This window comes from Folsomia candida, unplaced genomic scaffold (genome assembly GCF_002217175.1).
Source record: "Folsomia candida strain VU population unplaced genomic scaffold, ASM221717v1 Fcan01_Sc022, whole genome shotgun sequence".
Lineage (NCBI taxonomy): Eukaryota > Metazoa > Arthropoda > Collembola > Entomobryomorpha > Isotomidae > Folsomia > Folsomia candida.
The window spans coordinates 1540282-1565040 of NW_019091214.1; the positions used below are offsets into that span (position 1 = coordinate 1540282).

At 39.9% G+C, this 24759-nt stretch overlaps 3 protein-coding genes across 4 annotated transcripts; 2 read left to right on the forward strand and 1 right to left on the reverse strand.

The window, feature by feature from the left end:
- The first annotated feature begins 596 nt into the window (after positions 1-596).
- LOC110858683 lies at positions 597-13373 on the forward strand. 2 transcript variants are annotated; one of them, XM_035858869.1, is made up of 13 exons: positions 598-1002; positions 1477-1778; positions 2128-4917; positions 6094-6377; positions 6690-6913; positions 7002-7124; positions 7406-7597; positions 7944-8180; positions 8572-9330; positions 9413-10085; positions 10414-11446; positions 11521-11719; positions 11801-12800. In XM_035858869.1, the coding sequence occupies exons 1-11, from the start codon at positions 938-940 to the stop codon at positions 10672-10674; spliced, it is 5910 nt and encodes a 1969-aa protein (XP_035714762.1). In that variant the 5' UTR covers positions 598-937; the 3' UTR covers positions 10675-11446; positions 11521-11719; positions 11801-12800. The 2 variants fall into 2 exon arrangements, with proteins under 2 accessions (XP_021963225.1, XP_035714762.1); XM_022107533.2 differs by lacking the exons at positions 11521-11719; positions 11801-12800 and adding an exon at positions 13305-13373 and having other exon boundaries at positions 597-1002; positions 10414-10785.
- A 188-nt stretch (positions 13374-13561) lies between these two features.
- LOC110858716 lies at positions 13562-18094 on the forward strand. The gene is made up of 7 exons (XM_022107572.2): positions 13562-13753; positions 13851-14108; positions 14366-14588; positions 15026-15265; positions 16285-16497; positions 16856-17142; positions 17507-18094. The coding sequence occupies exons 1-7, from the start codon at positions 13634-13636 to the stop codon at positions 17813-17815; spliced, it is 1650 nt and encodes a 549-aa protein (XP_021963264.1). The 5' UTR covers positions 13562-13633; the 3' UTR covers positions 17816-18094.
- Positions 18095-20278: 2184 nt separating this feature from the next.
- LOC110858832 (arrestin domain-containing protein 17) lies at positions 20279-24744 on the reverse strand. The gene is made up of 5 exons (XM_035858917.1): positions 24515-24744; positions 24322-24453; positions 23598-23881; positions 20569-20874; positions 20279-20510 (listed from the first exon to the last, which is right to left on the reverse strand). Exons 1-5 carry the CDS (start codon positions 24702-24704, stop codon positions 20358-20360), a joined length of 1065 nt encoding a protein of 354 aa, XP_035714810.1. The 5' UTR covers positions 24705-24744; the 3' UTR covers positions 20279-20357.
- Positions 24745-24759: the final 15 nt, after the last annotated feature.

The window sequence follows — 24759 nt, forward strand, 5'->3', positions numbered from 1 at the left end:
ATGATGGTTTTGAAAAATCGGTATGGGTCACCCCATAGGGTCACTCATGATGAAAATTTTTCCAACCTGAAGTTATTTTTTTCTATTAGGAGCCATTAGCAACCTCTGTACCAAATTTCAGCTCTCTACAACAATTTTGAAATTTTGGTGCATAAGACCCCACCCACTCCGATGACCCCCACCGGTCAACCACTGGACCGATTTCGCCCATCTTCGAACTCGTTTCCTAACTTTGTCCAATATGCATATGGTAAAAATTTCAAGTCAATCGGTTCAGCCGTTTTGGCTCTATCGTGCCGGACAGACAGACAGACGGACGGACATGACGGTTCCATAAGCCCTGACTCGGGCTAAAAATCAAAATTTTTATCTCCTAACTATGTAAGCCTAAAAATTACCGATTTTTAGGTGCATTAATATCTTCATATTGTTAAAAACGAAAGGCGGTGAACATTTTTCAAAATCGCCATTTGAATACATGGAGGAAGGGAAAGTTGAGACACAACAATTCAAACAAAAAACCACGTGATACAATGCCACGTTAATACATGCGTAGGACGGCAAGTTCAAAATTTACATACAAGTTTTCGTTTCTTTTTGCTCCACAACGTTTTGCGCGAGTCGAGTGAATATGAAAAGTCGTACTCGAACTTTCTCAGTCCCACCGAAGATTCAACAAGAATTAGTAATTTTCGTGAAAATTAAATAATTAATTAAAATTTAATTATCCTAATGGTTCTCGGTAGCACAAAATCGTTACCTTGCAAGTTAATCAACAAGTGGATGTGGAAATATCAGCAGAAATTTGGATTCAATTGAGATTATTTTAGTAAACAAATAATCTTAAAATCTACGTTTGTTTATCTCCCACCTCCTGCCATGATAAGCAAGAAAGCTTATCAAGCCAGACATTGAATTAGTACTGTAAGTGATCGAAATGAGTTTTGAGGGGTGTACCGCCGACGAGACGAGGTCATGGCGAACGGCGGCGACAAAAACGATGTAAGTATTCAATTATAATTTTAAATAGGAATTATTCATTCGGGTAATATTTCAATATTTGTCATTTGATTCTGTAAATTACGTGAATTTACACTTCCAGAAACTTATAAATAGAAAAATTCCCTAATCTTACGATACACGGTTCACTAACATACGAGTGAATTTTACAATTTTTTTTACATAAATTCACTGCACTCAGATATCCGATAAATTTCGTAAAATTACCACATTTTTGCAAGTTTACAAACTTTCCGGAAAGCTAGATTATACAAATTTACTATAAATTACAGTTTACAAATGTCTGCATTACAAATCCACCAAACTTCGCCAAATCTCCACTTGTTCACTAAATAGTGTACAAAATTTTGATCGATGTTAGATTAATTTTAAAGAACAATTGCGACAAAGGAAAACCACATTATATAAGTTTACTAAAAAATATGTCAAAATTCTGAAAAATTCTCTAATTTTCAGCGAGGATGCCCTCCTAACGGGCGAGTCATCGCAAAGTGGCCTGACTCCGACCTCTGCAGAACAGCGCCTTGCTCGCGCCGCTCATCTTGAGAACCTCATCTTCACCAGGGCACATCCCTTCGGGCGACCCGTTTACATGAGATTTGTCGCCATGATGAATGTCTGGCTGCGGGAGGCTGAGGATGTCGCGCGCTATGGCGAAGCATTGGAGTACAAACAGAAGAATGCCAAATTGGTGGATGATTTAGTGATGCATTGGCAAGGCGGAGGGTCAAAGGGATCAGCAGACACAAATACAGCAGGTATTTTACGAGGGATGATAAACTTAACCATTAATTAATTAGCATGGGGCGGATATTTACTTACTAATTTCAAAACATTTTCAATATTAAATCCTTCTAAATTTCCACGCTTTTGGAAAAATGTCAGTATTTCAGCTATTTTTTGAAGAAATATTTAAATTTTGTCAGTATGTATTTCATGATATCGCTGTAAAAAATTTGAATAAACTAAACTAAACGAAACTAAATAATTTGGTAGCAAATGATTCACATTTTTCATCTATTTAGTACATATTTTGCCTTTTTTCGCAAATGTTAATTTTATTAGAATAATTTAATTCTAATTTAACTCAGATTTTTTTGTACTAAGGTCCTTCGCAGCCCCGAATTTCAGCAGAAAAGATCAGAACAGTGAGAAGATATCATAATCAGCCACGTGCCGTAGTATCGTCTTCTTATTCTCAAACGTCTCCTTCCTCTCCAAGAAACCCCAACGGGGTCGGATTCAACGTGGCGAGGAGACAGAGATCATTACCGTATCGGCCGCCGTCCCTTTTTCCTGTTGTAAAAAGAGAGCCTTCTTCACCCCCACCGCGAGGAAATGTTGCTCGAAGGGCGAGGCCGCATTTAACTTCCCACGGTCCTCTTCCACCAGCGACGACATCTGGACAAAGAAACGCCTTGGCATTGGCTCGCGTTGTCCAGATTTTTCCCGATCTAAACGTTGCTCCTCCTACTCCAGCGGTTGTTCGACATACCCGTGAAGCAAATTCTCCCCCACCAAAAGCAAGATGTAGTCATGAGGAGAATTCGCCACCGCCAAACTTTAATCAGTCTACACATAAAGCGAATTCTCCACCGCCAGCAGTTGTTCGACATACCCGTGAAGCAAATTCGCCCCCACCAAAAGGAAGACGTAGTTGTGAAGCAAATTCACCCCCACCAAAAGCAAGACGTAGTCGTAAGGCGAATTCGCCGCCGCCAAACTTGAATCAATCTACACATTCAGCAAATTCGCCACCGCCAGCTGTTCGACATACCCGTGAAGCAAATTCGCCCCCACCAAAAGGAAGACGTAGTTGTGAAGCAAATTCACCCCCACCAAAAGCAAGACGTAGTCGTAAGGCGAATTCGCCGCCGCCAAACTTGAATCAATCTACACATTCAGCAAATTCGCCACCGCCAGCTGTTCGACATACTCGTGAAGCAAATTCGCCCCCACCAAAAGGAAGACGTAGTTGTGAAGCAAATTCGCCACCGCCAGCTATCAGACATACTCATGAGGCGAATTCGCCACCGCCAAAATCTTCTCGTTCTCCATCTCCAACGAGACCAAGATCGCCGCCCATTCCTCGTCAGACCGGAGAAGGTACAACGTTGTTAAGCCCACCGAATATTAATGGACGTCAGCTCTTAAGTAGTGGGAAAGCCTCCACTGCGACGCGCACAAATTCGACGACAGGAGCCACAAATAGGGCGACGACAAGTTCAAACTGTAGTACTACCGATAGCAACAATGCTCCTTCATCCCCTGGGGCACCAGAGATTCAAAGGGCGATCACCAACAGGATAAATCTAGCTATAGCGAAATGGGGAAGTCTCGATCATCCGGAAAACTCTCGTTTGCGAAGACAATTAACAGAATCATTTACTGAGCAACAACTCGCGCAAGCACTAATTAGCAGGATGACGACCGTGCCCACCAATTCACAAGCCGCGCCGTCTGCTTCTTCTCCCGCTTCCGCAGCCACGATGAGTTCAAATCCTCCTCGTCTGACGATACGCGCTGAAACTGACCAAGCTGGCGTCGGCCGGAGTCGTCTTCACCAAATTATAAGGTTTCAACCCTTCCGACGAGTTGAATCTAGTCAACAAACAGCTCGAGGGGAAGGTCAAGGGTCAACGGAGCAACCACCACTTCCACCGCTACGTATATCGACCACATTTCCACATAGAATTATTACAACGGAAACGGAAACGGTGAAAAAATTGAATTTGAATGCGACAGAGACGAGTCCCATTATCGGGCAGATTTTTAGAATTTCAACAAGAGTACCATCACAAAGGCAGGGAGATCAAGCGGGGTCAAGTTCTCAACAGGAGGAATCGCCTCCAGCACCTCCAGTTGCATCACCGTCACGTGGTCAAAATCCAGTTTCATCACATGCACCGCCACGTGGTCAAAATTTGGACATGCGAATTTCAAATAATCGGAGTCCCTCCCCTGACCCACTAGAATCGCATCGTTCAGTCTCGCCGGAAGTCGTCACGATCGTGGATAACTCGCCAGTCCCGCCAAAACGTAAAATAGTCGTTATCACGCTTGACGACGATGATGACAACTCCCCACCGCCAACAATTTCTAGTCGTCCCCTTTCCGTCCCTCCCGTAAAAGTTGAACCGACAGGAAATAGAAAAGATCAGAAGCGACCTCCACCAAATCCTCACCACCTACCGACTGGAAATAGAGGGGATGGAGAGCGACCCCCTCCGAATCCTCCCCACCCACCCACCGGAAATAGAGATGAGGAGCGACTCGCTCCGATTCCTCCCAATCCACCGACCGGAAATGACGCCAATTTCAGTCACGAAGAGCAACCTTTATCAAATCGTCCCAGCACAATTTCCATTGTTACTTCCGAGTCTGCTACAGCGACACGGTCTCCCTTTGACTTTACATCGTCCTCCCCCAGCACTCCGGGGCAAGGTCAAGAACAATCGGTGACCTTGGACCAAGTCTCAACAAATCAAGATCAAGTCACTCCCAGTGCTGTTCAAGATATGGAAATCGACCATGGTCAGGTTCAAAGCTCCACAAATCCGATAGTAACCCCGCCGCCGGGCGAGAGTAATGACATGGAAATTGACGTGGCCATGCCGAGCGAAAATCCCAGCCCGGCAACAATTCCACAACAACTTCCAGTTCATCCTCCCCCTCGTCGTCTCAGTACAAATAGACCGATGGGAAATGGATTCTATGAAATGCTCCCTCGACGACCACCTCCTATTTTTTCTCGATCAGGCCATGACCCTGACGATGACCCTGATGATAATCCAGACGATGACCCTGACGATGACCCGTCTTCTTCAGAAGAAGAAGATGACGACAACAATTCCTCCTCTGAAGATGACGATGAGACTGCCACTCAACCGGCGCCAGGTAAGAGTCGAAAAAAAATCCATCCAAATTCATTAAAATTCCACCACAATTCATAAAACCTACAGTGCAGACTCCATATAGCCCGAGTCAGGGACATAGTCCCTGACTCAATAAGTCAGAGCCCGCTTCTAAATTCTTTTCCGAACTGACCGACATAATATCATCATCTTCCGTGTTGTGGATGGTTAAAAGTTTGTTAGATAGTTTCTATTATTTGGTACCAAATTTTTGAATTAGTTACAAATCATGTGCCTTGACCACCATGACCAGTAGCTTCTTTAACAACCTGAAGTTCTAAGCTGTATGTATGTGCTATTCAGCCTCCAAATCAAATTTCAGCTCGATATAACGATTTTTAAAAATCAGTATGGGTCACCCCATACTGATTGCACTCTGGTCACTTTGGTCTGGTTGCACTTTGTTCACTTTTAACTTCATATTCTTTAATTAGCAGTCATTAAGTATCATTGTGCCGGATTTCATCTTTTTAAAACAATTTCTAAAAATCGGTATGGGTCACCCCATAGGGGCGTTCCAGATAAAAATTTTACCAATATCATATCATATTCTTTTATTAAGACCCATAAGCAACCTCTCCACCAAATTTCAGTTCGATATGATGGTTTTGAAAAATCGGTATGGGTCACCCCATAGGGTCACTCATGATGAAAATTTTTCCAACCTGAAGTTATTTTTTTCTATTAGGAGCCATTAGCAACCTCTGTACCAAATTTCAGCTCTCTACAACAATTTTGAAATTTTGGTGCATAAGACCCCACCCACTCCGATGACCCCCACCGGTCAACCACTGGACCGATTTCGCCCATCTTCGAACTCGTTTCCTAACTTTGTCCAATATGCATATGGTAAAAATTTCAAGTCAATCGGTTCAGCCGTTTTGGCTCTATCGTGCCGGACAGACAGACAGACGGACGGACATGACGGTTCCATAAGCCCTGACTCGGGCTAAAAATTCAACCTGAAATTTTAATCTTTTCGAAGCTCTGTCTCTCTCTAGTTTATAATGTAAATCCCCAAAAAATTTTAACCATTTCCAAACTCTCTTCAATATATAATTCATCCATGAATCTATAGATTCATGAATTCATAGATTTGTTCATAGATTTGTTCGAAAATGAGCCCAATTTTGTTTACAAATATCTTAATTTTATTTAGGACATCCCCTCAACTGGAAATCCCTCCCGCTTGTCGATCTCATTAAACATGCGTTGGAACAAGATGGAGAAAGTTCGAGGAAGGACGTTACCTTTCTCGTGGGGTCGGAGGCCACCCCCATTTCGGCGCACACGTGCTTCCTCGCTCCCATCTCGGCCAAATTCGATGACCTCTTCGCCGCCACGGTCGCCGAGATACAGCCACCTCCGCTCACACGGAGAGGACTCCACTTGACCATCCCGTTGAGCGAGGTGGATCCAGAAGCGTTCGGGATTATATTGCGGGTAGGAAATTTCGAATTTTTGAACTATTTCTATCCTAATTTTGGCTTATTTCAAAATTTTGTCGATTATACAAAATTTATTCGACTTTTCTTAAATTGCATCAATTTTTAAACATTGCAACGTTTTTTGTTCATCATTTATCTTTTCCTCAAAAGTGGAATCCATTTCTGTTCAAAATTTATCTATGCAAATCTTATTCCATTTGAAATCCTGATTTTCCGTGTTAATTTTGAAATTTACATACCTTAAAACATTTCGCATAATTTAATTGGTAATTATCATTAAGTAATTATTATTATTGTTTAATTTCAGTACATTTACCACCGTGAATGGAAAGAAGATCGAAACTGGTCAATGGAGACGAGGATAAAACTCTTGGAAGCAGCCGTGAAATTCGACCTGATCGAAGTCGCGACCCGAACGAGGGCCTCGTTACGCAGGGATCTCAGCAACTTTACTGCCACCGTCATCCTTGACCACGCCATCGCTTTGGGCGATGACCGACTCAGGCAAAGTGCTCTCCGACATATCGAACTGTAATTGGCTTGTTTTTGAAATTTTACTACTAATGCTGGTAAATAACCCAGAACTTCCTACATTTTTATATATTTTTTTTAATTTCAGAAATGCGACCACAATTTTGAAATCGGATTCTATCAGGGCTTTAAGTTTGGATGGGTTATGTGTAATTTTTGCCAGTGATGATCTCATCGCAGAGGAGAATGTAGTTTACGAAGCGGCGAAATGGTATGTGGAGTTAGATTTGGTTTTATCAAAATCTGGTTTATCCTGTAATTTTTAAAATTACTGGATGATTCATCCAGTCATCCAGTTCATTAAAATCTTGGTTCATCCAGGATGAACCAAGATTTTACTGCATTTTTGTGAGAAAAATAGGCAATTTTGCGATAAATGTGGCAAAACCTACACGTATTTACATTAATTCTGACGCACGCGTTGCGCATAAAATCACAATTAGGCGATAATTAATTATAGTTCATTAATTTCAATTAATGTCTTTCATGTAGTTGGGCACGTCACCAAATAAGTCCTGTGGGCCCTCCGATAAAAAACGAGGGTGGTGACGGGGACGAAATCCGATCCAGGTTGGGCCGAGCTCTTCACCTCGTCCGATTTCCAATCATGAAGAGCGATTACTTTTTAAACGAGGTTTACATCGATCTAATCCTGCCACCCCAGGATGTCACCCGACTCGTGAGGTAAAGTTGATACTCACGCCAAGTTTTGTGAACTTGTAAAATTAGATAACATTTTAGCCTGAGTTAATAAATTGTCAAACTTTACAAACATTCGTGTTGTACCGAGGCAATTCACGCAGGCCTTGGTAACTTTGTAAGAGACACTCTTGATCTGAATAAAGTGTTAAAAAATGTGTACGCTAATTTTGCTCAGAAATATTTGTAAAATTTTGCAAGTCTACAGAATTTACCGAATTTAACAATGTAAAGAACTGAGTGAATTGTCTCAATAATTATTAATCGTGTAAAGTTATAAAGTTACAGAAATTTCTGACACAATGTTAAAAAAATTCTCCCATTTGTCTAGATATTTATGTCTCTCGGCGGAAATTCCGATCGACCAGCGACCCGACCCGACCCCGTATTCGACCATTTTGCGAGCCGGGAGCAGCACCCGGGACAACTTGTCTGCCGTCAGGGGCAATGATGACAGTGGTGGCGGCGGCGGCGGTGGGGGGCGCGGTTCTCGCAGTAGCCTGACAGAATCTAGCAGTTCGAGCAATGAAACGTTAACAGGGGAATTAAGTAATCGAAATCAAGAGGGGTTAGTCGAATTTTTTGCTTAATGTAAAAACAAAAAAAATATTTTTGGTCAAATTTTGGTTTTCACTTTTCAAAATGCATGAGACTTTTAAAAATTTGTCAATTTCTTGATTTGAGTTAGTCACATTTTGCATTACGAGAAATTCAATCAATGAACTTTTTCTAGTCTTGCAAAATTTGAAATAGGTAGGTACACAAATTTTAGTAAATTTCGTCTGAATTTGTCGTTACGAATGTTGTTTACCAAAATTTGCCTACAAGTTTTACTGAACTTATTTATCTTCGTTTTTTTAGTTTTGCAAAATCGTGTATTCAATTTTTCATAAATTTTGCAAATATTCAAGTTTTTGAAATTTTAAATTCAAACTGAACTCTCTCTCCTAAATTTTTAGATCGGAACGCCACCCTCCTTCGGAACCAGACTCTAAACGAATCAAGCTCGAAAGCAGTCCTAAACCTGCATCACCACGCCCAACAATCGCCGGCCATGTCGCGCCCGCTCCGCTGAATGTACTCCTCATCGATGACGAAGAACCCGGCCCTTCAACTCGCCCACATCCACCTCCGCCCGTCGTCAATTCCCCCACTCCACCCGTAGTCAATCCCTCCACTCCACCCGTAATTAGTCCCCCCACTCCGCCTGCCCTAAGTCCCCCTACTCCACCAGATCACGCAGCCATTCTTCAATCAAATGTCACACCAATCTCTAAGCCAAAATCTAAGCCGATCACTATACTCGCCACCACGCCGGACGAGGATGCTTACATTTCCAACCAACTCACCATCACCACATGCACCTACCCTGAGAAGAAGACGTTGCGCGCCCTGTACTCCGCGATTTCATCCGACGCTCCGTCCACCGAGGTCATCACCGCCTCTGAGATCGTTCTCGACACTAAATCACTCTTCTTGCTCGACATGCCGCGCCTGCAACGCGCCCAGATCGACTTTTTGTACGGCCCGAGGAAAACGGTGACCAATTTTAAGGAATACTTAACCCGGTTGCAGATCCAGAGCAGTATCCTCTTCTTCAAGAAGGGGCACAATTCTCTGGCATCATTGTGGGACTCGGGGGTCAATGTTAATCTATCGGTTAATGGAGTCAATGTCTTGGAGGTGGAGCATGACACGGGGACACTCAAGATAAGCAGGTCGGTAAAGAGGGATTTTTACTTTTCCAAAATTTCCGAAAGTTTTCTTCCCTAAAAAAATAATCCCTCTTTTCTATTCCAGAATCAACTCCGCCGACCAGATCCTGCAAGGTCTCAAAATTGGCGAAGATGTCGACTCTCTCCTAGAACTTAAACACCTCTACCTGGATGAGGTCAACATTGACACGCTCTCCCGCATTCCCATCACAGCGCTGACTTCGCTCACCCTCCGCAAAGTTAAAGGGATCAAAGATCGCGTCAACTTTATCCGGTCGTGCAATCAAACTTTGACATCTTTTTCCTGTGACGACATGGGACAGGAGACCCTTAATTTTGGCGAGGACGTCGGCCTCCTATCCGAAGGGGTACCGACACCCACATTGGCACGGATCGCGGTGGGGAAGGCGCGCTTAGATTGTTCCCGGACGGGCGACGTAGTGAGCACGAGTTCGCCAGTGGAGAAACTTTATCTGGACAAGTGCACGTGGACGTCGGATTTTATGACCGCAATTCCCTACATATTTCCGAATCTGAGAAAAGTCAAGATTTGCAGTTACGTGACATTCCCAATTGTCCAAGCTTTCCTGGACATTGCGACATTGGAGTGGTTGGGCGTGTGGGAGTTGGAATTTCCGTTGTTGGGGGGGAAGAAGAAAAGGGGGGCGAGCGGTGGTGGTGCAGAGAGTAATAAGAGGAAGAGGAGTGATGAGGCCGAGGGGGCAAGTGGGGATGGGTCAAGTGTTGACCCGGAAGTGGTGAGAAGTTATTGGATGTTTGTAGCTGTATAAAATTTCAAGTTTGGAATTGATTTTCCTTTCGTAGTAATCTTCAGTGGAAGTTTTTTTTTATTTTACAAACAACCGAGTGAACCCAATTTGTAAACCACATAAACTGTTCATAAATTGTTTATCTTAACCTTTGCAAAATTAGCAAAATTGTAATTTGTAAATTTAGGTTTTTAACTTATTTTCCCTCCTTAAATCTTTGCAAATTGGTGGATTTTACTGCGTTACACAAGCACTCAAATTTTTCAAGTTTTTTTTAAAGTATAACCTTTATTTATATTTGTATTTTGTTTTTTAGAACAAAATGATCTCTCTCTTATCCGATGCCGGACTGGGAAACGCATCCTGGTTGACAAAGGGCCAGAAGACCTTCATTTTAGAGAAAGTCGTCCTTCACGGACCTCACGAAGAAGGAGGAAGTGGAATCACGAAAGCTTGGAAAGGCACGAAATTAACTAGATTGCAAAAATACAAGCAATTTACGAAACTCGATTTCGAACAGTTCGGGTGGAACGTTTTCTACAAAGATTTCAAACTATTTCGTAAAATTAATGGATGAATTAACCAACAAATGCAAGCGATAAGACTCAAGAATGTGCCGAATTATTGGGTGCTGCTCGAATTTGCAATTGTTTTTGCAATATTTACATACTTCATTATTTATCTACCAGTTAGTTACTAATTAATTAGTTAGTTAATTAAGCTATTGATGATTATTTTTTTCTACAAATTGTCGACTTGTAGTCTAGTGTTTTGAACTTTTTGTTACGTTTTTCCTCTTTAAGCTAAGTATTCACCTCATGTTTTTCGCGTGAAAACACACTTTTCGGGTGAAAAGTGAAAAAATTTCGCCCCCATTTCGCCTCACGGTATTCACTTTGGAAAATATTTCGGGTGAAAACTTGGGAGGGTTTTTCCATCGACCGAAATTTATTTGATTTTTTCGGCTGAAGTGAGCCGAAAAAGTTTTCGTCTGAAAAACTTTTTCGGTCGAAATTTGGAGCGCCAATTCCAAATTTTGTTATCATTTCTCTCTTGGATATTCAGATTACGCATTTTGCAATTTCTATTTCTTCTACTAGTTTCGCAAAATTTTACACTTTAGTGAAGTTAGAATATAAAATCATTAAGAATGACAGGTAAGACAGCTACGCGTAAGAAAACTGCTGATCGACCGGAGTCTACAAGACTTACATTGGATGTAAAACGGGCATTGGCAGCTCTGGTGGAAAAGTTTCCAGAAGTTTGGGATTTGACCCACGTCAATTACAAAAATCGAGATGCTCGAGAAGCTTCTTGGACGAAGATTGCGGCAGAAATGAATCTATCAGGTAGAATCTTTGATCTCTATTTATGTGCTCAAAATGAATTTGTTTAATTGAACTGGTTTAAATAACTTTAACAGCTGAACGTTGCAAAGCCGCCTGGGGTTCCCTTCAGGACGCTCTGCGATATCAAAGAACAGGAAAAAAGGGCCCATCTGGCAAAGGCAGTGAGGAGGACCCCTCTCAGACAGAATTTAATTTTGATGAAATAAAATTACTAGAAGGGTGGAACTTGTGGGAATCCATGAAATTCTATGTGCTTTCCAAACCAAGTCGGACGTAAGCAGAGCAGAACAAATATATCAATCCATATAAGTGAAGTCGGAAGCTAAATAAATGTAATAATATTTATATAATTAGCACGCTGTCCAACATGATCTTTTCATCAACTGCTACTGAAAATAACGACGACAAAGCTCCTCAAGCAGATTCAGGATCAGACGAAGTCGAGTTGACCGAGAATTTAAACCTGTCTACTTCTAATAATGAGGATGACCCACCGTGCGGGAAATCGACTCCGGTTGCAGGAGAAATACGCCCTATCTATTCGCACGTAATTATTTATACATTATTACTCCATTTTAAAATTTAAATTTTCCTTACAATCATTAATCATTACAATTTTCCCCATCAACACAATACTATGATAACCCTGCGAAATCCAGAAAATATGTTTAATAAGGTGAAAAAAATTGTAGAGTTATGAATTAGTATATGTACTTTATAATTATAAAACACACTGCCCGCACTAATTGGACATTTGATTGCCACGTGCTTTCCATCAATAGCACCAATTGTATTAGGAAAATTCCATAATCCATTGTATTCATTTGAAATTTCTACCCATTCTTGTTTGGTCGGCGGCTGTATATATAAAAATTATGTTCAGCAACAGCTTTAATCCTAGTTTGGTTTTCTTTTCACAACACTTAATTTACAGTAGAAGCTAAATACCTTCATAAATGACGCCTTCAACTCTTCAAATATGGCACGACTAGTTTGTTCAATGATTGGACCAAGACGTTGTTTACTGATTCTATATGTTGATGCCACGTGACGCTGTAGAGACCCAGATGCCAAAAATCTAAATAACAAGCGATGAAAGATATACAAGGTATGATAAGTTACCTATTCATTTTCAATAAGCTTACTCAAGTGTTACTGATAGTTTCTCTTGTGGACTTATAGCATGATGTGGACGGGTTGAAACTTTAGGTTCCAGCCTGTGTTGAATAATATTCAGCAATTGATTGAAAACTTGTGGCGACATGTGATAGTTCTCTTGAAAAATGTGTGGAGTAGATCTCATGTCGTCAAACTATTAAAACAATTTAATTCAACTTTAAATTGAATTTTAAATCACAAATAACAAAAATTAAATTACTCACGTCTTTGAAAAACCGTCCTTTAGTGCTCCGAAGCTGAAGGTACGGGTTCACATGATAATTTTTACGTTGCTTGCGCTTACGTCGTTGCAACTGTAGTGCCAGGGTTGTACAAGTTATCACAGTAACTAATTCAATGTCCGAGTCAGACTCCATTGTTTAAATTAAATGTTTAATTTGTGGATTCACAATTCAAATATCTTAGTGGATTTTGAGCTGAGGTCGTGTGTACATAAAATATTTCTAGAGGTGAATACCGCCACTTTTTCAGGCTGAAATTATTCGGAAAAATATTTTGTTTTTCGCCCCAATCTCGATTTCCCCATCAAAAAATTTCGGGGTAAAAATTTCGACCGGAATTTTTTCGCCCGAAAAAAAATAGGTGAATACTTAGCTTTACAAAGAAATTACATACATATGTTATGTAAATTCGACCTTGAGATTGCCAAAAATAATAATCATTATTTAACCCACATGAGTCATTATTAATTAATTAAGAAGTGATAATTCCTAAGAAATTAATTAATCAATCATAAATCAAGCCGATCTATTTATGTACAACAAAAAATTGTTGTAACTTTGAAAATATGTTGTAACATTGAAAATATAAATAAAGCTTTATATTGAAAATTAAGTACTGCACAATTTTTCATAAAATTTCCACGCAATTACATTATTTCAGGAACATTGAATTACAAAAATAAACTGCATTTTGCATAAAGAAACATACGATTGAGACAGAATCAGCGGGTAGAAAAATCATACCGGTATATTCATCATCCATCATACGATTTGCAGTAATTTGCACATGGAAAACTTGCAAATTTTTATTCCCCACTTAATTAATATGTCATCAATTAGGAGTTTAATTGTAACAAGGACCACCTCATTTCGCCACGGTCAAAGAGGATACGCCCATAAAGTTCTGGTCAGTTTTTTATATTGTTTACATCGCTCAACAGTTTCTAAATTTTAAATTAGGATTAAATGACCTGTCAATTTAATTATTATAAATTAAATTGTAGTACAAAGACCTCCAAAAAAAGACAGCTTGTGACCGTGCGCTCGCCCATTTTGACGACTTTTACGCCTCATTCTTCGGAAAGAGGAAATGGCCCCAGTTGCGCCTCGGTTTGCTCTCCCCACAAAAATATGTCGCCATTCCGAACCCTTTAACGGGAAATTTGGACCAAGTCATGGCTCGGTTGGAAGGTCTCGGCGCCTATAATTTGCACCGCCTCTGGGACGAGGCAAGGTCACAGTTGGCACAAGAGAAGAAAGAGGTAAATAGAATAAAATGCGAAATATTTGTATAAATTTCTGCGATAATTCTAGAAAAGTTGGAACTTTTGATGCAAAATTCTAGCGAGGCAAAGATTTACATAATTTGTAATTAAATATCCTCAAAGTTTTTTCCTATTTTTGCAAATTGTGCACCATTTCTTGCCCACAAATATCTTGTTCACATAGACATCATTACAGGTCAAAGATCAGGCAGGAAAGTCAATGATTTCGACTCTTGACCTCTTTTTTTCCTTAGATCGACGTCAAAAAAGATCTTGGACGAATTCACTCTCTCGAAAAGACTTTGGAATCTATCGCCGTGACGAAACAGGCTGAAGAGATGGATGTTCTGTATCAAAACATGGGACAAAAGAGGGAAGGAATGGAAACTTTGTGGGGGTCGGCGGGCTTACCTTCCTCTGGGGGAGGAGTGACCGGCTTCGATACAGACAGTAGATTGATAAGCCATCCTAGTCAAGGTATGTATGCATCACGTTTTTACAGAATAATATTAAATCATAAAATTTTTCCTATTTTTGCACAATTCGCAAAAATATTACACCAAGTTTCACTTACTTTTGTATCTCGTAAAGTAATCAATTTGCAAATAATTGGTATAAAATTATTCAATTTCATTCGATTCATAAATACAGTAAAACAGTTTCTCAACTTTACAGAATATTTGACACCACTTTGCCAACTAGTTGCAAATTTGAGCTATTTTATGTCTTAAATTTGCGCATATAATTTGCTAATAATTGGCAAAATCATTCTACCAATTTTTTCATAAAATTAAGAAAAGTTCTGCCTGTATGCAACATCAAACTATCTCATTTTCTAAGAAAATAATTGCGAAATATCGTAACTTTCTAAATTATGCAATTTTTTCTAATTCTAACCTCTATTTTTTGCACAGCCGCCTTCGTCCCACCCACCCGACTCAAAGGGTTAGACGAGTTTGCCTTCGACTCGGAATATTATGCAGGTTTCCTACCACAAAATTTGCAAAAGGCTCTCGACCCTGATGACGACGACTCCTTTGTATACGCCCGTCCTGGAAAAATGACCATCAAATGGCCCCCCGTCTTTCTCCCCTACAGTTTCGAACTAGGGTCAGGTCAAGAATTTCCCAGTGCGAGGCGCGACCCAGCTTCAGGTCGGGTCACAATTTATTAAACCTACAGTGCAGACTCCATATAGCCCGAGTCAGGGACAGAGTCCCTGACTCCGTGAGTCCTAGCTGTTTCTAAATTTTTCTAAGAATTGACCGACATAATATTACCATTTTTAACTTCCGAAACTATATTTGCTATCAAGAAGTGGCAGCCTTCGTACCAAATTTCAGATGGAAAAAATTAAAATTAAAAAATGGTATGGGTCATCCTCGAGGGTCACTCTGGTTAAAATTTGCTCACTTTTAGCTTCATATCCTTTCGTGAGAAGCCATTAGGTATGACCGTGCCGGATTTAATGTTTTTTAAGTAATTTCTAAAAATCGGTATGGGTCACCCCATAGGGTCGCTCCAGATAAGAATTTTACCAATTTCATGTCATATTCTTCTATTAAGACCCATTAGCAACCTCTCTACCAAATTTCAGCTTGTTATGACGATTTTGAAAAATCAGTGTGGGTCACCCCATAGGGTCCCTTAAGATGAAAATTTTTCCAACTTGGAGTCATTTTTATCTATTAGGAGCCATTAGCAACCACTGTACCCAATTTTAGCCTTCTACGACAATTTTGAAATTTTGGTGCACAAGACCCCACCCACTCCGATGACCCCCACCGGTCAACCACTGGACCGATTTCGCCCATCTTCGAACTCGTTTCCTAACTTTGTCCAATATGCATATGGTAAAAATTTCAAGTCAATCGGTTCAGCCGTTTTGGCTCTATCGTGCCGGACAGACAGACAGACGGACGGACATGACGGTTCCATAAGCCCTGACTCGGGCTAAAAAAGATAAATTAGAAACTTAGTTGTTTCAGAAATCAATTTATTGGTTAATCATTTTTGAATTGGTTGATTATAATTAAGCCAATTAATTTATTGACCATGTTTCCTCCTCATAATTTAAGAAAAACGATTAATTGAGACTAGAAATTTATACAGCTTTTTAGAAATTAATTGATTAATTATCGTTTTTAAATTAACCAATTTATTAATTTACTAGGTCTCCGCGAATACATTTGCGTCAACGGAGCCTCCATCGTTCCCGTGTTGGCGTTAGATCTAAATCCGTCCGTGGACTTGTTGGATCTCTGTTCCGGTCCTGGGACGAAATCGCTTATGGCGCTGATGACCATGTCGCTCGGATCCTTGACCTGCAATGACGTCGATACGTACCGGTTGAACAGGGTGAAAAAAATATTTGAGGAATTCACGGGTACGAAATAATTTTCAAACCAAATATCTGGAAAGTATTTAATGAAATCTTCGCAAATTTTGCACATTCACCAGAAATTTGTATGCATTTCAAATCTAAATTTGCTTATAAATCAAAAATAAGTCTATGATTCTTCACATGGGGAAAAATCTGTCTAAATATTAAATATTTCGGAAACTTGGTTAACGAAAAAATTGCAAAATTATCCCCAAGTTTTTTTTTGCAAACTGTTATCATGTATTGTTATAATAATTTTTACGGTATGAAGTCTTCCAAATTTTTCATGAAAAATTCATAAATATCTTCCCAAATTTTTCATGAAAATCCTAAGCCTAAAATCCCCTCATTTTTTTCTCAGGAACGTCGACCCCTGATCTCGTTACATATACCAGATTTAATGGGAAAGATTACCCCACAGGGAAAAAGTATGATCGCGTCCTCGCCGACGTTCCTTGTCTCAATGACCGCGTCTCCATTGCCATCCAGGACAACAACATTTTCAAAGTTAGCCGCACCCGGGAGCGCCTCGAACTCGTCAACGTCCAAAAAGCCATCCTTCTCTCAGCCCTTAAAACAATGAAAAAATCAGACGGCGCCGTCACCGTGTATTCCACATGCACCCTCAGCCCGGTCGAAAACGATGGTGTAAGTGCATGCAAATTTGGCTCATTTTATTTCAGAAAGTAGGGATTTTTGTGGAAACAAATTTGAATGAAATTGAAATATTTTTAGTGTGAAAAAAATTTTATGCTTTTGAACATGTTTGTCCATAAAAAATTGTAGAATTGGGATTTTTTAGAACACGTGTTTTTTTACACCCGATAAATTAATGCTAAAAACCTGATTTTTTTAAGAACGTGTATTTTCAAACACGTATTTTTTCTTGCTCACGAAGAAAATGCTTAAAATCAGAACTTGATTTAACCCCCTGATTTCAAACGTGCTTGTCACACATGAAAAGACACTCATAAATTCCTATTTTAATTTGCACCATTTACTTTTCTTTCAGGTTATAATGCACGCCTTGAGGGAAACCGAAGTGGAAAACTTGGCCGTTGACATGTTCGGTTTACTCACACTGATAAAACCGCTCGAAATGAAGGGATTTTGTCGAGTGTCGCGGACCAGATTCGGTGCCCTTATCGAACCAAACATCATCTCCAACTTTGGACCCATGTACATTTCCAGGATTGTCGTAGAGAAGAAGCCGAGTACGGAAGAAATCGTCACCCCCACAAATCAAGAAGATGACCCCGAAAAATCTCATCATGATAACGATTCAAGTGACGAAAACGTGACCAAATCAAGCTTAACGTGACGATTTAATAAATAATGTATTGACTAAAACCAATCCCAAAAAATTCAACCCTGAAATCAAACTCGCTTACTCCAGACAAATCTGAAACTGATCAAGATTTCGTCACATCATCAATTTAACGGGGATTCCAGCCTCCAAAAAACTAGTCCCATTATTACCTAACTGGTTCATTATACTCGTAACTATTTAGTTTTTCTACTTATTTTACTTATTTATCAGTTAGTTAACTACCCTAAACAACGTGCCTTTTTCGTATTAAACTATCTAAATGAAGATAATCTCTGTCTGTTTTTTTTCTCTAGACTCGTAAAATTTTCCACATCTGGCTCTACATAAACCGTGGACTAAATTAGAATCATAATTAACGCAGTTCAATTCGGTTTCGGGATGCACTTTGGTCGATGCGCTGATCGTTTTTTGGTAGTGGACATGCCCTCGCCACGTTTTATGGTGACGGATAAAGATCATCATCATCACACTGCCAATAATATTTGCAAAAAAAGAACAGGCGCCCCCAGACAGTCATTTTCCAGAAGGAGCCATCCCCCTCCCTCCTATCGCTCTCAACAATGACACAACTAACCACCGACCATCCGTAGTAATCTCATCAACGAGCTAAAAATAGCTCACAAACAATTAGCACAAGAAGATCACAAGGAGAGGAATCATTACCTAGGTTGTCGTGCAGGTGGGATGTCTCACACCAATCTTGACCCTACGTCACCGCTCCCCTCGAACACACCCTTTCCGCACAGTCCCCCATTATTACCAGCCCCGTGTGTTGTAGTGCATCCTCCCTCCATAAATAAATTCTGCTTGCAACCAGTTGTATTTTTCGTCCGTATTATCATGCAAATTGGAAAAATGTGGGATGGGTTCTTTAGTCGAGAAGGAATTGATATTCTAATTAGACCACTAATTGCACTGCGAGCTATGCATAGGATTTTTTTGCATGGATGAGATCGAGCTATATTTAAAATCTGGTTCAGACAGATATTTAATAATACATACTGATATATTCCTCTCCAGCACGTTATATTGTATATGATAATGAGGGGGCATGCATCAATTTTAGGGGGTCGAGTAAGTCTAAAGGGGTCACACCCTTCGTAATTTCATTATAACACAGGTCACTGGAGGGAATGGAGGTCAAAATTCGGTGAAAATCCGTCACATTTTTGCTGGATGGGGTCGCTTAACTAAATATTTAACGGACTAATGATCACCTCATTGCATCAACGCTAAATCCGTGACGATATAGAAAAATTATGAAGCTACTTTGTTCTCATTTCGGTATAAAACTCTGCTGTCCCATTCTCAGCCACTTTTCAACCAGGAGTCAGTTTCATTTCAACATTTGAAGCAGAAAATAACGGACAATTTTAGGGATTTTTTTCACCCAGGAAATGACCACGCCGAATGAACCGACGCTGTTTATGGACCTCTTTTTCTACTGGTTGGCCGCTCTTCCGCTTCTCATCGCGCTACTTGTAAGTAATATCTTAATGGGTTACGTAATTAAGTAGTTAATTAAAGTAATTAATTAATTTTTCCCATTTCAGGTCTGGCTCTACTTCTGGAGACAGAAATACCTGGTCAAAATTATGCTAGCGAACGGAACCAATTGCAATATTTGTCCAAATTCGGACGAAAATAGTAATGGACGCCACGCTTCTTTCTCTGATAAACCGCCGTGTTATGATTTGTGTGAGTTGTTTGGAAATTTTCAAAATAATTTTAAAAATTTCTGTACAAAAATTTATACTAATTGTTAATTTCCTACAGATGAATCTTACCCTACTGTCGAGAAAATTGGGGATGAAAATCGTCACGTGGCCGTTACCGTTGAAGACGAAGAAGAAGATCCACCACCCACTTATTTAGATGCCATTGTCAAGATCAAGAGGAAGAATAAAGGTCATCATATGTCATGGGGTCAAAGGTTATCCATTTATGCGATACCACTACCGGAAGTGGGAGAACCAAAAAGCAGTGATCAAGCCCAATCCACTCCGAGCGTGAAGACGATACAAGCCAAGAATGGGAAGGAAGTGGAATCCAGTCAGACCAGAAATGGAGATGATAATAGTTAACAAAGAAAAATAGTTAGGAAATTTTCAGTAAATTTCCCATTTTTAATTTTTTTCAAAAATGCTCCACACGATCAAACAAGACTGAGATCAATTTTTAAATTAACAAAAGTTATAATTAATTTATGAAACCGTTAAAGGTCAAAAATCATAAATACGTGACATTTGACCTGTGTTATGCTCAGAAAATCTAGTCTGAACTATTTTACAAAACATATAAGCTACGAATAAAGCAAGAATTTGTATCCATTTTTTCAAATTGAATAAAAAAAAAACAAAGTAAAATTTTGAAATTTCTGATTTCTAACACCTCGTCAACTTCCTGTGAGTACGTTATTTTAAATATGCTCATAAAAACCTTACGATTTTTCAAAACAAGAATTTTTTATTCATTTATCCCCTCAAAAATTTAAAAATCAGTCATCCAAAATTTTGAAATATTCTCTCCCCAGCTATTTTGCTAGTTCTGGTGGTGCACCCCCCTTTCCAAATTTGGCCGGACTTGCATCCTCACTACTTCCCCCCTTCGCCAATCCCACCGTTCCGATTGAAATGGGAATCTCAGCCCTCAAATTGCTCGTACAACCGGAAATGATCAGCTCAAACTGGAGAAAAAAAGCGTTACTTTTACAATTAAACTTGACCTTAGTTGACCCCTCTTACCTGCAACGCATAATTCAGCACGATCAGACTGCTCCCGCCAAGCGTCGTGGGCGGCAGGTGGCGCGGAAGGTCGAGATATCCCGCCCAAAGTTCTTTACTCTTTCGTTCAACGCTTCCCGCGTTCACGGTCACGAGCGGTTTCGAATCCTCCTTGTTTTCTCCGGAAGCGTGAAACAGGGTTTTCTGAAGGAGCCGGGCGACAACCTGTTTGACCCGGGAGGTCGACTTGTTCTCTATTTCGGCCACGAAATTCACCTGTTCACCGAGGACGAAGCCACGTTGAGGAAGTTTTACCATGATTTCGATCTAAATTCAGGAAATTCAAGGAAAAAAAGGATTTTTTAATGACAAAAACGAGTAAAAAATGGGAACAAATTGTTATAAATTTTACAGGACAGACAGACAAACAGGACACATTTTCGATACATGGGGTAAAATTTGGAAGAACAAAGTTGTCAAAATTTGGATGTCACAAATTTCGCATTTTTGTAAAAAAAAAAATTTACGCCGAAGTTTGGCATTTCTTTGATTTAAGAAGATATCTTCAAAAGGTTTGTACTTACTGGGCCCACTGTAGCTGTACCTAGCTATTAACTTTAAAACCGCTGGAGATATTGAAAATCTGATAAGTGCGTTGGATTCCCCGTGCGATTTTGCATAAGTTTCTCAAATCCATTTTGGATTACTTGCAAAGCCTATCAGCAGGGAAAATTTTGAATGGACACAGGAGGCGAAAATTTTTCATTCAAAAAATGGGTAGAGAAATAGTAAATTTGAAAAGCATGGCAGGAATCGAACGTGCACTTTAATTTAGTCCAAAGGACTATAAAAACGTTCACGGGGACCGGGTCGACTAACAATGGAACCTTTTTTCAAGCTACACGAGATAAGCTTAGTGACTTATACTAAAAAATCAAGCTAAAAATTAGTAATGACGTGGTACTTATCTTTCCGTTGAATGGGCACTTGGAGGTCAAATATTTGAGGGCAAAGTTCAGAGTAGCGGCCTGTTTTTTTTCTCAAGCGGGCGAGCGGAGGAGTGAAAATTTTCTCCTTCGAGGTCACTCCGCTCCCTTCACTCTCGCGTTTCGGGTTTGCACTTTCATTCAATGCACATTGTTTTTGATAAAATTTCACAATCTCGTAAATTGGTGCATACATTCATATAATTTTATATTTACTTTTTAAATCGATCCTTACAAAAGTGACGATGGGTGCAGTAAATTATAAGTGCGTCGCTAAAACATTCACCCAAATAATACAATTTCGATGATGATGAATCAGACCCAGATGAAGAACATTTCTTAATTGCTGAAGTTTTACTAGTAAAGCTGCACGAGATAACTTACAATTACATACTTATCGAAGAAAATGAAAATCGGTGATAAATGAATAGTTATGTTGAATAGTCACTTATGTTAATTATTACGAATTTAGTCTTATTTTTATTAGGTGGTATAGTGCATGATGTAAATTTTATTGATTGCGAAAGCGGGGAAATAATTGATACTTTTTTATTACCGATCGGTGGATAGTAGGATCGATTTAAAAAGTAAATGTAAAATTATATGAATGTATGCACCAATTTACGAGATTGTGAAATTTTATCAAAAACAATGTGCATTGAATGAAAGTGCAAACTACTGCAAACCCGAAAACGCGAGAGTGAAGGGAGCGGAGTGACCTCGAAGGAGAAAATTTTCACTCCTCCGCTCGCCCGCTTGAGAATAAAACAGGCCGCTACTGTGAACTTTGCCCTCAAATATTTGACCTCCAAGTGCCCATTCAACGGAAAGATAAGTACCACGTCATTACTAATTTTTAGCTTGATTTTTTAGTATAAGTCACTAAGCTTATCTCGTGTAGCTTGAAAAAAGGTTCCATTGTAAGTACAGTCGAAGAAGAATTTTTTGAAATCCTATAAGGACCACACCCATCGTCAAGGCGCTGAAGCCTGGAATTAGAAGAATTTCACGAAATTTCAACGGAAACCAACCTTACAGCTGACAGTGTAAAGGCAGATTATCCAATGAGTGCTCAAATTGAACCCTAAACTTAGGACTTTGAAATGTGGTACTTGCCACATGCCGACTATCCCCCAAAGGGAAGCCAGATTAAAGAAACCCAGGAGTAACTTTAAGCGGTACGCTCAGAAAAAGTGAAGAGGATTCTATTTACAAATGAGGAGATTTTGACATCGGAAAAATCTTTTAACAAACAAGTTGAGCTAATCTGTGCAAAATTGGTCAAAGACATCCCCCGATATGGACAAAAGGTCAGAAAGTCAGATTATCCAGGTTTTGTGACGATTTTGGCAGGTGGGAGCTAATTGGGGTAATTTCTCTACATTTTGTTGAGAATGGGGGGAAGGTGGTGGGATAAAATTTCTTAAAATATGTCTTTGAGTCCGTGGTACATCCCCTAAGTGAGATCCAATTCAATGGAATCAAGTAGACCTCTCAATAAGGCTCAGAACCAGCTCATAGTGCAAAAAATGATCAAAGCGTGGTTAAAAAACCAAATTGCGGACTTTTTTCCTATTTGGAATGGTCATCCTACTTTCTGGATTTAGATTCCCGGATTATGAAAAATGGTCAAAGTGAGGGACATAGGTATGTTCTAAGCCTCGTAGAAGTGTGAAAGCTTAAAAAAAATTTTTGACCACCGAACGGTACAAACTATTCGCGAATTCAGTGCGTTCTGGAGTCAAGTACTCAAGACCGCGTCTTCAGCGCAGAATTAACGCAGGGGGCGGTAATTTGGATAACTAAAAATTGGTTTCTACTCAAAAATTAACTGGCTTTCCAATAAAATTTACTAGAAATTTGTAACACAAAAGATGTTGAAGCTATAGCGTCTTATTTAGCGTACAGTTTCAGTGGGCCACCTGGTATCTGCAATAATCTGCATCAAGATTTCCTAAAAATTCGGCCCACATTTCATAATTTTTTCCAAATTAAAATTTCCGTAATTTTTACTCCGAACAAAACGTGGGCATATTCGCCCAAAATTTGTCCCCCTCAACTCACCACCCCTCTTTTGATACAGCAGCAAGACACGACCCTTTTATGGTCATGGAGTTCCGCCTTGTGACCCAGAGCGGGGTCAGAGTTCAGGTCATACTCGCCATTCACGATGAAGGCTCCCATGCAGGTCAGCTCTGTATCCTGCGTCGTTCGTGCCGAGACCTTCATGACGTACGTGATGGAGCCGAACGCGTCGATAAAGGTGGACGGAAGTGGGGAGGGTGGCAGCGTGTAGGAAAAAGTGACCTCGGCCGTCATGTAAGGTTCCACTTTAGTAATCGGAGTGCCTCATAAAATAAAATAAATAAAATGTCATGACCTTTGACCCTGTGAAACCCTTCGTCCATTTGCATGTTTACAAATTATTCTAATCAGACTTTCCAAAATTTTGCAACTTCCTTTCCAAAATAAATTTTATAAAATGTTGGGAGATTACTTATTTAGATGTAGATATTATCAGAATTTTTTAAAAATTTACACATTTCTTGAAAAATATCGACCTTTGACCCTAATTAATTATTAGATGGCCCTAACACTCTAGATTTTACCTTGATGACCAGGGAATTTCAGAAATTTGCATATTCAAACTTTAAAATGGGACAAGACTTTTCCCGTATCTCTCACAGTTTGACCACGTTAAAATTTTGCTCAGGATTTTATAAAAATTGATGTACATTTCGTAAAAACTGTTAACCTTTGACCTCACAATTAACTAACTAATAATTACCCTTGTCCACCACGAAATTGGTGTCGATGTACACCTCCGTCGACGCGTGAGCCATGTCCAACTGCTTCTTTTGATTTTCCGTCAGCACCGCCCAACTCGTCCGCCCTGTCCCGAGCACGTTTATCTTGATTTCTGTCCGTACAAAAAAACTCGATAAGCCCAGCTCCTCCCACTTGACCTTATCTTATCTTACCTGTGACATCTACCCCGCCCACCATTCCGTCCAGCAAGATGCGACCCGTGATCGCTTCAGAGGGCGAGTACTCGAGCGAGTCCCGATCGAAGCGGATCTTGACTGGGCAGCTGGGATCTTCTTTGTACAATTCGACTACGGTAAACTTCCGGTTCGCCCCGTCGGGACAGATGTCACGTGTCGCGATCATGACGATGATAAGAACTTATCTTAAGTAAAATTTCGAAATTGTTGCGTATTCTATT